The sequence below is a fragment of the Neopelma chrysocephalum genome, unplaced genomic scaffold, assembly GCF_003984885.1.
Source record: "Neopelma chrysocephalum unplaced genomic scaffold, ASM398488v2 Primary Assembly neopelma1_75, whole genome shotgun sequence".
In the NCBI taxonomy this organism is placed as follows: domain Eukaryota; kingdom Metazoa; phylum Chordata; class Aves; order Passeriformes; family Pipridae; genus Neopelma; species Neopelma chrysocephalum.
In genome coordinates, this window is record NW_020897736.1 from 3,945,182 (window position 1) to 3,961,595 (window position 16,414).

General features: G+C 40.6%; 1 protein-coding gene and 2 long non-coding RNA genes across 15 annotated transcripts in view; 1 reads left to right on the forward strand and 2 right to left on the reverse strand.

Annotated features, from left to right (window-relative positions):
• The window catches only part of SEMA6D (semaphorin 6D), a 217,067-nt gene extending 207,427 nt beyond the window's left edge, over positions 1-9,640 (forward strand). For 6 of the 13 annotated variants that reach the window (XM_027688109.1, XM_027688110.1, XM_027688108.1 and 3 more), the window contains 6 exons: positions 537-677; positions 778-855; positions 1,649-1,740; positions 2,085-2,141; positions 3,940-4,107; positions 6,211-9,640. In XM_027688109.1, coding sequence (XP_027543910.1) covers positions 537-677; positions 778-855; positions 1,649-1,740; positions 2,085-2,141; positions 3,940-4,107; positions 6,211-7,514 — 1,840 coding nt within the window. In that variant the 3' untranslated portion in view covers positions 7,515-9,640. The remainder of the gene's footprint in view (positions 1-536; positions 678-777; positions 856-1,648; positions 1,741-2,084; positions 2,142-3,939; positions 4,108-6,210) is intronic. The other 7 variants (XM_027688112.1, XM_027688115.1, XM_027688113.1 and 4 more) reach the window with 7 other exon arrangements.
• On the reverse strand, positions 5,269-13,299 carry LOC113969863. The gene is made up of 5 exons (XR_003534955.1): positions 13,190-13,299; positions 11,254-11,381; positions 9,981-10,150; positions 5,482-5,532; positions 5,269-5,365 (listed from the first exon to the last, which is right to left on the reverse strand). It is a non-coding gene; the product is annotated as an uncharacterized LOC113969863 (long non-coding RNA).
• A 23-nt stretch (positions 13,300-13,322) lies between these two features.
• On the reverse strand, positions 13,323-16,185 carry LOC113969864. Its single transcript, XR_003534956.1, has 3 exons — positions 15,696-16,185; positions 14,617-14,850; positions 13,323-13,462 (listed from the first exon to the last, which is right to left on the reverse strand). It is a non-coding gene; the product is annotated as an uncharacterized LOC113969864 (long non-coding RNA).
• Between the last annotated feature and the right edge of the window lie 229 nt (positions 16,186-16,414).

Genomic DNA, 16,414 nt, shown 5'->3' on the forward strand with positions numbered 1-16,414 from the left:
TGCATGGGTTGAATGAACAACCTAATTCCACTCCAGTGACGTCAGTGGCACAGTCTAATTCTCCCACAAGTACTTCTGAAACGTCAGAAGTATCTGTTGATGTTAAATAATCCAAGCTTATCTTGAGGGGTTGCTCAGGAGTGACCAATATTGTATAAACTACATCTGATCATTTTAAACTTGCTTGTTCTGGCACAAAGAATTTGGCAACGGAAATGTTCCAGTTAGACTCTACAGGCATCCAATATAGGACTCCTCTTCTGCTCTGTCAAGATATTTATGCTGACTGAGAGAACAAAGAAAATGGATTTGGATTTTTTTTTTTTAGTTCAGCAAATTTGTCACCTAGCTGTAAATAGCAACCATTTGATAACCCACAGATTTGTTTCCAAAATGACTCAGCAAAGACTAGTAGGTTACATTTGTATATATAAAAAGTCTCTTTTCGGTATCTACACAGACAATAAATAAAATATTTACTGCACAAGGTACTACAGTCACTAAAGCAATGACCTCCCATTATTTTTGCTGAACAGGTGTAATGGAGAGAGCGAGGAGGACAGAAGAGTCATTTCCCTTCAGCTGGACAGAGACCACCATGCTCTGTTCGTGGCCTTCTCCAGCTGCGTCATTAGAATTCCTCTGAGTCGGTGTGAGCGTCATGGGTCATGTAAAAAGTATGGCTACATTCCTGAATTCCCCCTTAAAGGAAGGGCACCAACACCTCTCGGGAATGAAGTAAAAAATGCATGATTTTTTGGGTTTTTCTCTTGCAAGGGCATGTATTGCTTCACGGGACCCGTACTGCGGCTGGTTAGACCATGAGACTTGTGGAAGAGTGACACCAGGCATGTTGTAAGTACTCCTTTTCAAATTAGCCCAGCATCTCTGTATATGCTTTTCACACCACATGAGCTCATATCCTGTGCCTCTTCCCTTGCACACAGTTAATAAATCTCCATATTTTTAAACATGTTTTTTCAGTGCACTGTGCATGTAAGAGAGCAGAATGCTAAAGTCTGGCCTAATTCTGCAACCTTTGGGTGAAGACTTGCTTTCAGTGGGAGTTTTTACATGTGCAGGAGGACAAGCAGACTTGTAGGAAGAGCAGTTGGAAGCAGGAAGGCTGCCTGCAAACCTGAGCAGCTCAGAGAGGAGAGTACAGAGTATCCCCTCCCAGGCATGCTCCTGGCCAGGGCACAGCCAATTGCAAATATGAAAGCACAGGATTCACAGTGGGAAGAGTAAGGTTGTGCCTCTGTGCTGGAGCTGGGGTGATATATATGCATACCAAAGGCATTTTGCACAAATCAAGTCTGTAATATATGGTGCATTAGCAGCTGTATCTTAAAAAGAGGCCTTTGTAGCAGGCCAGTGCAAAGTTTAACTAGTATAATTGGACGGTTGTATCTAAACCCAAGAGCATGCCCAATGGAGAAGACATGATGCAGTTGCTAAAAAAAAAGGGATTTATTTTTTTTCTATTTCCTGGCATAAGCACACACAAAGAGTTTTAAAGCCTGGGCTATAGCTAACATGTGCATTTTGTGCAATTCTTTGGATTTGGATATGTTTCTATTTGCTGCTTCCAGGGAAAAAAAAAAATAAAAATCTCCATTTGTATCCTTACTAATACTGTTAATTGCAGGTTCTCTTTGTTTGTTTCATACAACCACAGCACTGGAGGATACGTACAAGATGTCGAGTACGGCAACACGGCGCAGCTTGGGGACTGCCATGGTAAGGCACGGTCGATGCTGTTCCTTTTTAATGTCTCACTGTAGTCTGTGGCCACACCTCACTGTGGATGTTAAATTTCTGATGAGCTTTTCAGTAACATGATGAACACATCACCTGGTGTTACTGTGAATGTTCACAAAGCTGAGCTTTTTGGTCCTGGGTGGCAGAGTTTTTGTCTTTCCTTCACCAGTTTACAACTGTTTGGGGTCTACAGCAAAGTATTGAAGAATTTATTTTTTGTAACCAGTAATATTTTAGTTTTTATTTTCCATTACTCAGGTTTGAGATCTTTTGCTTTCTTTTTGTTACTTTTTACTGATTACTTGTTCCTTTAATTCTTTTAGAAATTTTGCCTACTACAGCTACACCAGATTACAAAATATTTGGCGACCCAACATCTGGTTAGTTTTTTTTAATTTTTTTGAATTAATGACCTTTACTTTCCTTCAGTTCAGCATTTTCAGCCCTTTTTTCCCTCCTTTTGCACAGTTGGCAGTCCTCCATTTTTGTGCTTTTACTCATGTTCCCACTGATGGTAAAGATAGTCAGACTCTTCTCACTCAGCACTTCACCCTGTGTAGCCGCATGTTAACAGCTCATTATTTATTGAGCCATCTTTTATTAAAGAGCCTGATTAACATAGATGACATCTTCACTGCACGAAGTCCACTAAGCTTTACTCTTTATCCCCAGCCATGTGTTTGTGAATGCCCCTATTGGTCATCTCTAGTAGATGAATGGCAGAACTTCATCATCTTCCTCCTTACCTCTCCTTTTCTCTTTTCCCTCTCTCCCAGCAAGCTTTTTGCACAAATACACATTTTCTAAAATGTGTATTTCTATATTTTTGAAATGCTTTAAGTAGCTTATGCTAATGGCAAAAAATTTAACATCACAAACTGTGTAGCTGAATGAGAACTTGTGTAGACAAAAGTGGCTTAGAAAAAACATTGTGCATTGTTGTCAGATGGACTTTCACATCCTTTTCTCCTCCAGTGACTTTTCTAATAGTGTTTCCACTGTCAGCCTCTGGTGTTCAGGGACACCAGAGTGCTCCTCTGTTGAACTCAAGAGCAGAACCTGTGTTGACTTCAACAGGAGCAAGACTCAGCCCTTATTTTCCAGTCTTTGCTTCTGGAACTTGGGTCTTTGCTTTCAAACCAAGGGCACATTTCTGACTGACAAATACTAAAATAATCTATTTGTATGTTAAATTTGCAAGGGTGAAACAAGAACATTATTTTGTGGTTTGGTTTCTGACATTTTCACTTCTGTAACATGACAAGAAGTTTGAGACAAATATCTTCCAGATCTATTTACTCATAATGCAAGTTAGAGACTCACTTAGGAAAGCAAAACAAAACCGTGTTACACGGAAGTGCTGCCTGGCTTCATGAGTGTTTACTGATTGAATTTTCAAAGTTATATTTTATGACACAGATACAACTGAACCTTATTTTCAAGTCCTGAATGAGTGTGCTTTTGAAGTACATTTCTCAAGTCCAATCTTGAGCCATAAACCTTCATGCCTAAACCTACTGTGACAGTGAACACGAAACACTTGAGTGTGCAAACTAGACTGTGAATTGTAAACCCAGTTTGATGTGTTTCCTGCTCCTGTGTGTTTTCACGTAGGCTGTGGTGGTTCTGTTCAGCAAACGTACTACAGAGAGCCAGAATCTATGCAACATTATTCCTTAAGAACCATTACAAAATAGAGGTTAAAAGCGTTCCTTTTATCCCCACCTGCAGAAATAGCTCATTCAGCAGTTCCAGGTATACCATAATAACAATAATGGAGCTGATCTGGTTTCTCAGGCGTAACCTGTCATGAGTGTATATCGTTCCAAGTAACTTCTTTTTTTTTAAAGATGTTTAAAAGGCAGCCAAGTATGTTGTCTCCAATGAAGAATACAGCAATTAAGTAGACTAAGTTGTGCTTTTCACCCCCACAGTTGCTTACTTTAACTTTTGCACTGCTTTCATGTTTGACTTCTCTGGCTTTTTGGCTAGCAGCTGTTGATGTTTAAATGTACTTTCTTCATACTTAAAGTTTTGAAGTGATTGATTTTAATCAGCCATCTGTACTTCTGCAGAGTGTAGGGGGGTCACATTTTGTAACTCCCGTTAAATACTGTCTCCAGTTATAGCTTAGATGTGCCATGAAACACATTAATAAAAATCTGTTTGCCACCACAGACATGAAGTTCTCCTCAGCTTCCATTACCACAATGGCAAGTATCCCAGTTATATCACCTAAAGTGATTGGTTCCTGGAAACCTAAAGTGACTGGCTCTCGGAAATTTGTAGTTCAAGATGACCCAAACACTTCTGATTATTCTGATCCATTATCAGGTGTCCCAAAGGGTAAGGCCTTACCAGGGAATACGTTGCAGCTGAATGGAAACCTGATAGTCTCAGCATTGCCTAAGGCTTAAAACGTAACAACCATGATTGTTGGGCTATATTTTACACCCATTTCCTGTGAATATGCAGACAGTGCAATCATGTTTTTCATATATACTTATCCTGTGGACAAAATGCTGCTTAGAGATCATAATGAGAAACACAGATAATAAGCTCACCCTTTTATTCCTGGGATGTTTCAAAACTCCCATTGAAATCAGTGGGAGTTCCGGATGCATTTAAAAAAAAATTACCTTCAAGACTTGCCTGTACCTCTGTTTGTTGTTTTCAAACCAGTCTAGTTTGGTTAAGACTATTAGTCTTCATGAATGGTTGCTTATGTTTGGGGTTTTTTCATTTGGGTTTTTTCATTTGGGTTGGAGGTGGGAGGGAAACAGAAAACAAATCAGAGCTCAGTGACAGATCCATGTGTTAAATGGGGCATATCCCAAACTCTGCTTGCCTGGAGCATGTTTCTGAAGAACGTGGGTCAGAGTAAGAATGTGCTGAATTTTTATTCTCTGGATATGAGCATCAGTTTACAGATGGTCTCAGTACATACTGAGACGCAGAGATTTTAAGCTAAACACAAAAAGAAACCTATTCTGCCTGTAGTTCATCCTTCTGTTCACTTAGCTAAGTGAACCTTTGATTAGGCTGTTATGGCAACAGAGACTTTAATTGAGTAGGACTATTGCAGTCAACCACAGAATCAAGAAGCTTCCAATCCAATAACCAAAACTTAACACAATTCTCCATCAGTGCACAGTACAGTGAGGTGACAGACATGTTTGCACAATTCTGTATTTACTGAAAAATCTCACCAGCCAAAAACCATTTGTGTTTTATTACCATTCACCAAAACATATCAGGTTTCCTATCAGCCATTATGGCAGTGCATTTGTCATTTTAATTTGTTGCAGCTATTTTCCGTTTTGCTTTAAGTTTTTATTATCATTTGCTCTTGGTTCTGAATCACATTTTGTGTCATGGCTATTAATGAACTTTACTCATGTTTTCCTTCTTCTTCTGCACAGTGCCATTAAAACCTGTAACCCTGAACATTAACGATGTTCAAAGGCCTTGCCTCTAACAAAAAGCGAATCTGTTCCTTCTCTCTTGCTCTTTCATTCTAACATCTCTTGGGATAGCAACAGAATTACTTTCATTAAAAACTAACATTGTCTTAGCTGCAAGATGTCTGTGGTTGCTTTAAAATCTCAAAAAAAAAAACAAAGGGAGCTTGTTAATACACAAATAAAAAAATTAATCAAATATTCAACTTCTTAGTCTAAGCTAAAAGTTTCTAAATTTTAACATTCTCTAATAACTTACCCTGCAAGTTGTTTTTATTTATGTTATGTAAGTATTTATGTTCATTATTGGCTAAAAAAAAAAAGAAATAAAAATTAGTGCTCTAACAGAATCACATGATGCTGAACTTCAAGACTTGTACATGAATATAGTGCCAGGTGTGCACTACAGGGCCAGCAACATGGGGGTGGAGTAGTTCACAAGTTTTGCACCATATTACATTAGCATGGGTATAACAATGCAGTATGTACTTTGTACATTTTTACACAACATTTGCATAATCCTGTCTCTCTTTTGATACTGATTTATGAGTTGGGCAGAAAAGAGAGAGAAATCCATCCATGAGTTATTAATTGCTGTCTGGCCCAGTAGGACCTTCTAACCTCAATTTTCCAGCAGAAATCATTAATGTTAATAACATAAGGCCCCTATTTGTGAGCCTTAAAGGAAATTTGGGGACAGGCTAAACAAAACATAAGGAGAGAGAAACTTCGACAAGAATACCTTATTATAAAAGCAGATAGACAGTCTTCATTTAGACTGGTCAATGCTCACACAAGCATTTTTATTCATAAAATTATTTGCGTTCACCAGTGGCGTGAATTGCAGAATCCTACTGAGTTACACCAACACTACACCCAGAGCACTTACAAACACTGAGCAGACACTTCCCTGAGGGAGGCTGTCATCTTCTGAAATGTGTCAGTGTGAATACCTGTCGATTTATGATATCCTGCCTGTTTTTTTCAGGTGTAAGGTGGGAAGTACAATCAGGAGAGTCCAACCAAATGGTACATATGAATGTCCTAATCACTTGTGTCTTTGCCGCTTTTGTCCTGGGAGCCTTTATTGCGGGAGTGGCCGTTTACTGTTACCGGGATATATTTGTACGGAAATCCAGGAAAATACACAAAGATGCAGAATCGGCTCAGTCCTGCACGGACTCCAGCGGGAGCTTTGCCAAACTGAATGGGCTGTTCGATAGTCCCGTCAAGGAATATCAACAGAACATTGATTCACCCAAACTGTACACAAACCTGCTGACTAGCAGGAAGGAGTTGCCTCCAAACGGTGATACAAAGTCCATGATGATGGACCACAGGGGACAGCCTCCAGAATTAGCTGCACTTCCAACTCCTGAATCTACACCAGTTCTTCAACAAAAGACTCTGCAGGCTATGAAAAGTCAGTCGGACAAAGCGCATGGTAACCTCAATGCTTCACGGAAGGAAACCCCGCTAAAAAGCCCTCAGTTTTTTCCTTCCAGTCCTCCACCCCACTCTCCTCTAAGTCATGGACATATTCCCAGTGCTATTGTTCTTCCCAATGCTACCCATGATTACAATACATCTTTCTCAAATTCTAATGCGCACAAGGCAGACAAAAAGATGCAACATATTGATCATCCACTTACAAAACCATCCAGCAAAAGAGACCACAGGAGATCTGTTGATTCCAGGAACACCCTGAATGATTTTCTGAAACACTTAAATGAAACGACTAATAATCCCAAAGCAATTATGGGAGATATTCAAGTGGCCCACCAGACTTTAATGCTGGATCCAATGGGCAATATGTCTGAGATCCCACCTAAGGTTCCCAACAGGGAGGCATCTTTATACTCTCCTCCATCAACTCTTCCAAGAAACAGTCCCACAAAACGAGTGGACGTTCCCACCACCCCTGCAGTACCAATGACCTCTTTGGAAAGGCAGAGAGGTTATCACAAAAATTCTTCACAAAGGCACTCGATATCTGCCCTTCCTAAAAACTTAAACTCACCAAATGGTGTTTTGTTATCCAGACAGCCAAGTATTAATCGTGGGGGGTACATGACCCCCACGGCAGGCACAAAGATGGACTACATGCAAGGGACGCCTGTCAGCGTTCACCTCCAGCCTTCCTTGTCCAGGCAAAGCAGTTACACGAGCAATGGCACCCTTCCTCGTACAGGAATAAAGAGGACACCCTCCTTAAAACCCGACGTGCCACCAAAACCCTCATTTGTTCCTCAGACAACTTCAGTCAGACCACTGAACAAATACAGTTACTAGGACATGTCTGTGCTAAAATGAGTGTGGCATTGACCTGTACAGGTTGTGAGATGATGTTGTGGTAGACACATTAAGACAGAGACTTGCTTGTTATTAAGGAGAACAAAGTGGCCAAAGAAACTGTCTTCACTTCAGCAACATCTGTGTCTTGCCACATGTAGCTGTAGCAAGACTTCGTGTACTTGCTACGAGCAAACACGAAAGAACAAAGGAAAGTGCTGGTCATTACATTTCTTTTGTTTGGAGCTAAGGAGACATGTAGCACAATGGGGTGGGGGCTACGTTACTGTTCTAAATAGCTAAAAACAGTTATTGGGAAAAAATCAGTAAGCAAATACTTGAAAAATGGGTTCCATTTTAGACTGCCATTAAGTGTGGTCATTCCCATTAAATGTGAACATTTTACTATGTATGCATTCACCTTGCCTCTTGCACAAATGTCAGAAAATGGTAATGTCTCAATGAATAGCTGGGTTAATAATCAATTTGCTGGAATTCAGTCTCTGGCCCAACTGTAGCATTATTTTTTTTTTTCTCTCCATGTGTGTGGCATTTTGTTTTTGCCACAGATAAGCTGTGCGTGTGTGTGGATGTGCGTGTGTACTGTACACACTAGGATGTACTTAGATTCCCATTGCATCTTTTATGCTATGGAATTGTTTACATTGAGCATGACTGAACAAACAGATGACTCTGCCTTCTGCAGCCCGTTGGGTTCAGTTTGGAGCCAGCTAAGGATGAACTGCGCATCTCTGACAGCCTCCTGAGTGGTAACGCCTTGATGAAACAGTCACCCGGTGAAAGAGTGCAGATATGTTTAATTCTTCATAACTCTGTTATGCTGCTATTGATTCAGAGCTGTGCATTTCAAATCTAGTGTTTTGGGCTGGAACGGGGGAGTTTTACTGTGTTTCCACAGTGCCTCCATCCAATACCTGGCCACTGTGAACTTGAGCCCCTGTACTTCTCATTGAGGGCAGCTACTAATCAATTCACTTGGCAAACGCCTGTGTAACTGGAGATGGTTACATTTTTGTTGCATTTAATTATGCCCTACACGCTGATAGACTCTTGTCAGTAAAAAAGAAGAAACATTAATTGGCCTGGCAGAAGCAGTCTGTGAAAACTCAACAGTAGTGCAATCAATTTGTTTTTGTTGTGTAAAGTAAGGTTTGTTTTTTTCCAAAGTCATGCAGGTAATGACAATATTCTGTAAATATTATGTGTGAGTTTACCTGAATCTGTGCATTTTGTGCCTTATTCATGCAAATGATAAAAGTACTAAAAAAAAAAAATTAAATCTGTCAAGTGTTCTCACTATAGCACATATCTCCCGAGTGCCAGTTGTAAAACCTCTCAACAGCACCCAAAAAAAAAAAAAGGATAAAAAGCAAGAATAATTAATGGTAACTAAAGGCAGCCTACAATCCAAGAAGACAGCAGCATTAAATCACCTTACCATGATAAACATTCCACTCCAGCTCTCTGAAGGATCAAACAGTTATAATGTGAAATCAAATGAGGTTTCTAGGGTAATGGAACACCTGCTAAAGTTGTGTAAGCTATTTAGTAGGGTTTACAGTATCCACTTGCAGCTGATGTTCAACACAGATGGCTATTTTAGCTTGCAAACTACACACTACCACATTGTTTATTGAACATAACTATAGAAATAACCATGGCAGAGGAATATTCATGAATTAGTGGGACAAATAACTGCAATGGGTTTCAGAGACGGTGGAGATTTATATTATGTGTTCAAAGGGGAGAAAAGGTTAATCACTAAAAAACTGGATCTCTGTTACAGAACAAAGAATAAAGGATAGAAGTAGTCATTTCTTCTTGTAAGGCTGTAAGGGACATTTATTTCCTGAGACCTCTGGATCCAAAAATCAATGATCTCTCTTCCTAAACACTTCTGTCTTGCAACTAAAACACTACAGATTAATAACTATTAAAATGTACTCCGTTGTCAAAAGACACAAACTGATCCGAATTCACTTTACAAATATTAATACAGACTTGTGTGACCCGAAAGATAAATGTATGTGAACCCTGATAACCTCCTGTAACATTGTGCTGCCTTGTAGATGGTAATGTGAGTTCTCTCAGTATTTATGTTGAAATTTCTAACATTCAACCTAGTCCTTATTCTGTTAATTTAATAATAAAAGATGCTTTATCCATTTGTGCAAAGGTAAACGCAGATTGTATCTTTTTTAATGGTACGGCATAAAAAAAGTAACCCTTAAATGAAGCTGCTCTATACTATAGAGTACTTTAACATGTATAGATATCTTGTAAACTTGTATTGTGGATGTGTAAATAATACGTTCTTTGGGTTTTTAACACCGCATGTAAAGTCAAAATAAAATATTCCAATGTACTGAGAGTGTAATTTCATTATTAGTGCAGCTGGTTTTAGGTGTGTGGTTGGGATTACAATGGAGGAAAATCTCTGCTTACCTTCAGTAGTTCAGTGAGGAAGGCACGGAGCCATCCAGCCGCTCATCAGCCGGACGGGAATTGCGGAGGTGGAGATAACACACGCCGGAGTCCTTCGTTTTCCTTGCAGCCACACGCTGACATGGGTGTTCTTGGGGAGCACTGAGGGTCTGTAGGTGACTTTCAGCCTCCTGAGGTGAATACAAAACGTCCAAGTAACCAGTGTGCAGTGGCAGAGCACAGTACAGAGCCAGGGCTGCCCACGTGGCACACCAACATGTTGCACTGAATTGGAAAATGTGCCCTATGTGCCCATATGAAGCCTTTACTGGAGCTTGATCCAGGTTTCACCTGGGCAAACCTTTCTTATTAAGGTAAAAAAAATACCAGTTTTGTGCAAATGCAGCACAGTTTTGTAAGAAGGTAGCGTGTTCCTTCTAAAATATAGACTACAAAAGATAGAGCTAATTACTGGTAAAATTAATTGCAGACCCACATAGCAGGACATTCCTACATACTTATTAATGCTTAATAATTGAAATTCACATTTCAGGCAGACAGTAAAACCCAGCAGAAAAATATATGCTGTATATTTAGTATGTGCCAACATCACACATGATCTTAAGATAATTTAGTAACAGAAAACAACTATAATGTACTCTTTTAATTAAAAGTTGATTTTAGATAATGGATAAAAACTATGTTTTTATGAGATTATGCTGTCAAGGTATTAATCATTTGAAATTGCTGCCCATGTTTTAGCAGTACAATGGCACCTAGTTGTATCTTACTAAAAAAAAACTTTTAAAGTAAAAAAAATTAGGGTGCTTAAAAAAAAAAAAAAAAAGGCCAAAATGCCTCCCAAACCTATAATGGCTCAATACATATTTTTCTAGTGCCAAAGAAAATTTATATTTCTTTTTATTGGTGTATTATATTTTTCATTGGATGTCTTTATACATGAAATGAAGCATCAAAGACGTACAGCTGTCATATGCTGCAAGCCTGTGCTGCTTTTCCACTTAATTTCCACTAAAATTAATGATGCCTTTAACACCAAAGTGTCAGCCAGTGCGGCTAAAGGTGGTCCTTCCATGGAGGGGCTGTAGCATTTGAAGCACACATCTACTTGAGTCATTTTTAGTCAGGCATTAAAAGTCATTAGAAAATTACAAATTGCTATTTTAGTGACATATAAATGTGCATCTGCAATACAAATCCTGGGGTATTTTTTTGTTCAGAAAATGTCTGTATTTTGTCTAAAATGTGCCAAGTGACCATTTTCCAGAATTACGTGTTTGGGTCTATACTGAACCAGCCTTCCCGTAACCAGAGGGATGCGGTGGCTGGACAGGTGTGGCCAGACCATCACCTCTCCAAATATCTGCTGAGCTCAATGGTGGGTGCAAACACCATAGAAGTCTATGAAAACAAATACTTACCATTTTTTAGAAAAATAAGTACAGGAAAACCTCTCCTTTCATTAACAGAGAGGGAACATGGCAGCCAATGGCTAAGCACCCACCTCCAGACGCCCCATTCTGAAGGGAACTGCAGCAATAAGGAAAACTTGGAAAGAAAAGAAATGAACACAGGTTCAGTTTTTCTCCTCCAATGCTCTCTTGGGTCAATTGGTTGGTTTTAAGCATCCTAAAAGTCTCTCTTGAAGAACAATTCATGGCCACAGCTGAAGAGCACACAAAGGGTGCTTGATGCAGGTGGGCAGGATCATCCTGGCAAGGGCAGGTCCCAGGCCCAGAGCACTGAGCTGGCCTGAGCACCCAGGGCTGCTGTGGGCATGGGGCAGCAGAGGAGAGGCTGCTGCTCATCTCTGCCTTGCTTTGGTTTTCATAGAAAAAAATAATTTTGAACAGAACACAGAACACAAAAGGGCTGCAGGCCCATACTAGTGAGATGATTGCAAGAAAACCAATTTGTAAAACCGTGAGTAGTTATCTCTATGACTGTGCTGCCAGCACAAACCTATGGCCTTTTAAATTGGGGTCTTAAAGTAATCAGAGTAGTTAGAAAAATCAGGATGCCTCTGTCTTAGTGCTGCCTTGCTAATGACTCACTCTGTGACCCTGGGAAGATTATGCAGGGTTTATGCAGTAAATGACTCCTCAGAATGCAGTGTTCTTAGTGCAGTTGGTCTGTTTGTAGCATTTTCCACTTAATGTTTCCTTCTCTCTCTGTGATTCTGAGAGCCAGCAAGGACATCTTGCAGGTAAATAAAGGGAAGGAGAAATACCTTCCCATCTGGGAAAGGTTAGTATTTGCAGGAGTAGGGAGGAGTTGGTTGGTATTTCCCTGGGTGCCTATTAATTTCATGGCATGGAAAAATATTTTTTAAAAATTGATCACGACAAAATACTTCATAAATGCAGCATCTGGACTTCAGCTAGGATGTGCAAGCTTTTCATATAAAAAGAGTACCAGGAGACCAACGTACCAAGACTGCATTTGTTGTTCAAATGTCATCATATCACAGTATGAAAGAGCAAGAAACCAAAGGATTTGGGAGGAAAAAAAAACACATTAAATATTTAATTAGATTGAGCTTTGCTCAGAGAAGTAGAGATTCTCACCTTTTTATTCAATCCTACTAAAGTTCAGCTGGTGTGAGGGCCTGACTCTGGACCAGCCATTGCTGCCTGCTTGCAAATATTTTTGTAGGCATATTGAGTTGGCCAGGCACACATCTGAAATTATAATCTGTGCTGAACTCTCGACTCAGAAACTGTTTCTACTCTGCCTGAAATGAAATTTATTGGAAGCTCTGATTTTATTAGTGCGTTCTGAATTCATCCGATGCCCTGATTTATGGCCTGCTCACTTGCTTTTTTCCTACAGTCACTAATAACTTTTCTGAGCTCTGCTCGTTAAAATTGTAACTAGATCCAAGTCTGTGTCCAAGTGAAGGCTGCTGACCAGAGTGGAGAGGCCAGAGTGTCACAATGTTTAGGTAAGGGCTGAGAATTCCCTGGGCTGCAATGGTGACACTGCGTCCTCTGTATCAGACTGGTGCCTCTGCCCTTCATGTCAGCCAGGAAGATTGCTGCTCAAGCTCCTGTAATGCTTTAAAGGGTAGGGAAGGAGAAGAAAATCTACCACACGGACAAGCTGTCCTGACCATTTTCAGGAATGATCCCCATTTGTCAACAAAAAAGGCAGTTTATGACTGAAAAACTTGAATGGCCAAAAAAAAAAATCCCAATCCCCAAACCGACCTGCACACACCTTGCTGTCCTTGTTTTGAGAATCAGAAGCAATTTTTCCAGGTCAGAGTCTCACTGACTTGCACAAAATTGAGCAAAGAGTAACAGTTCTCAATGAAGGCCCTTCTGCAGGATCATACCTGGCTGTAATAGCTGTCTTGTAATTTTTTCCAGTAGCTGACCTTAACCATTGGCAGAGGCAGCCCATGAGCTCACTGGTTTGCTTCTGCAGCGGCATGACAGCCTTTAACATATGTCTGTTCCTGCACAGAAATGGACGGCTGCCTAGTAAGAGAAGAAAGGTGGCAATTGGCTTTTAATTTGGGTCACTTCAAGCACAGGGTTATTTCTCAAACCTTTGATTTACAATACTGGCCTCACATGAGGAAAAAATAATCAAAAGCAGATGAATCATAAAAACAATGCACAAGCTGGCTGCACCTTCCTTTTCTGTGCAATGAATATCCATCTGATTACTCCGATTTCCTCAGGAATACACGTTGGTCAATTAACAGCCTGAGATTTTTTTTTTGTTACGGACTAATGGCAAATATTTATAATCAGGCCGTGCTGTATAACCACAAATGGCCATTAGTCACAGGTTATTGTGCCTCACCAACGATTAGGTGAGAGAAAAGCACTTCCAGTATTAATGCTGCATGTGAGAATTGATTTCTGTGGAAGCTTGTGCATGCAGCTCTGACATTCAGTCTCTGTCACCGTTAGCGCGGGTGAAATACTGACTCCATCGAAGGAGGTGGCAGAGCTGTATGGGGCCAGGCCTTCACCCTCAATCACTCAGACGTTCCCTGAAAGCAAATGCTAAGGAGGTGTGAGCAAGGCCAAAAAAAATGGGCAGCACATCTGCAGGAAAGCATTTGCTGCAACAGGACGCAGCCCCAACGTCATCTCTGGCCACGTGTTTGGTCAAGGCTTCAGGGTAAGAGAAATGCCTCTGCAGGAATGGCCTGCTATTTCTGGTGGCTGGAGAGTTTTCCAGCAGGTATTGCCATGGAAGCTGAACTGGTTTGCTTAGGCCAGCTGATATTTTGTGTGTGAAGTCCTCTTGCCATCTCTGGACCACAGTGTGTGTGGCTGTAACTCTGCTTTTAAATTCACTAGAAAAGCTCAACTGGGACAAAAGGTGCCAAACACAAAGCTCCCAGGCACAAGAGAAAAGCCTTATAAAGGTACCACAGAGCTCATTGAGACTGCTGCAGGGTGCTAACAGAAGCAGAAGGAATTGTTTTGTGGTGTTTGTTTCACTTCTATTGGTAGGCGTATCAAGATATCAAAATCACAGAATGATTGAGGTTGGAAGGGACCTCTGGAGATCACCTGGTTCAAGACCCCTGTTCAAGCAGGGCCACCTGGACCTACTCATTCAGGAAATCACTGATCTGACCCTGGACTGAATGACAGTAAAAATGATTACTCACCCTTAAAACCCTTTCTAGGAGAACTTTCAGATTAAGCAGGTCTTCTTGCATAAAGGTGAAGTCCTCCTTCTACCCAGGCTGAGGGGAGTTTGAATATTCTATTTTTATCGCAGCACTTACTTCTCTTTGACAAGCATGGAGTGCACATCTCAAATAGTCCTTCTCTGTTCAGATCCCAGAGGATATCTGCCGATCCTAATGCACAACGTACCACTCTCCATGCGAGTCTTTCATCTGAAGTGACATCATGATCAAAGGTGAGGTTATCCTGAGTGCAACACACTGTGAGAAAGTCATGTGATGTTTCAGAGCTGCTTCATTACTAGGATGGATAGTTCAGAAAGCACTTGAAAATGACATTTTACTATACATGATATGTCCCATATTACAAGCATTCCTTGCTAGTTCCTGCTGCTTCAGTTAAACTGCAGTACTTGGTAAAAGACTGGATTTGCTCTTCCACAGGAATAAAACTCCAGGTAGAATTTCTCCCCATATTCTGAGGGAGGGGATATGTCTCAAAAGGCTCTAACTACAGAAGATATTCCAGGCCAGGAGGGACAAAATATCACATAAGACACAAAGCAAGATCAGTTCCCAAAAATATACTTTTTGTCACATTTCAGAAGAAAACCATTTAGAAACCTGTCACCTCAATTTGATGGCAGGAGGGAGGAGAAAAAGTTTGCCCTGAAACTGGCTGACAGAATGGACAGCTTTATGATGTTAGCTTCCAATAAAAATCCTGCACAAATACCACCCAGCTAATAGTGTCAGCACTTTCTGTCTAAATCCAGTACTGGACTTTTTACACTCCTCCTTGTGTTCTCTGAAACATAGTTTAACTTATTCTGCACAGAACAATAATTAACTTGTCATGAAGCTGCTCTTCGGTATTTTAGTACTCATTTGTTTTTTCATAAAGTCCTTCCAAGGAAGGCTTCTCCCCTCCTGAACTGCTGCTTCATAGGATGTTCCAGCCCCACTCCCCTTTGCTTCACATACAAAGTCAAATCAGGATCAGAGGAGCCCAGCTTCAAAATGTCAGACTGCACCTTTTTTATGCCACCCAGTCTCACCTCCAAGCTTGTCACACAATGAATGACAAGACAGAACCTTCTCCAGAATGGTTCTCTATTAACTCCTTCCTATTGAGAATGGGCTTCTCCATCTCATCAATGTAACTTGGGTGTTGACATTTGTATCTCTGAAAATTTCCCCAAATCTCCACCAAACACCCATAAGTAGCTTGTCTGTAACAGGGTCAGGTAGAGCAGTGGGGTGACAGACCCACATCAAACCAGGAATCTGAAAGCAAGTCTGGAAAACCGACAGAAACCAGCAGAAGATCCATGTGTAAATACCACTCATGCCTTTGAAAATCCCCTCAGCTGTTAGGCCTATTTAATCCTCGCTCTCTGTTCAGACTAAAAAGATGCCAGCTCTGATGTGCAACATTCACCCTGTAGACATGGGGAAGAGCCATGGCACCTCTGGACAGCAGACCAAATCCCCTAATACCAACTCAAAGAAGCTACAGACACCAGCCAGCTAATGCCTCTTGATGACAAAAGGATTTCAGCCCATAACCACAGACCTATGAAGTCCCCAATGCCTTATTTAAGTATTTCTGAACTATCCAAAGGTACAGAATGTGTCTCCATTTTGGGGGTTACTTTCCTTGCTGGGTTCCTTTGCTGTTATGGCTGTTGTTTTAAAATAAAGCAGTTCTGCAATACTAATAAATCTGTGTGGATTTTTTTCCTCTAAGATTATTACAAATGTTGACATTAAATGT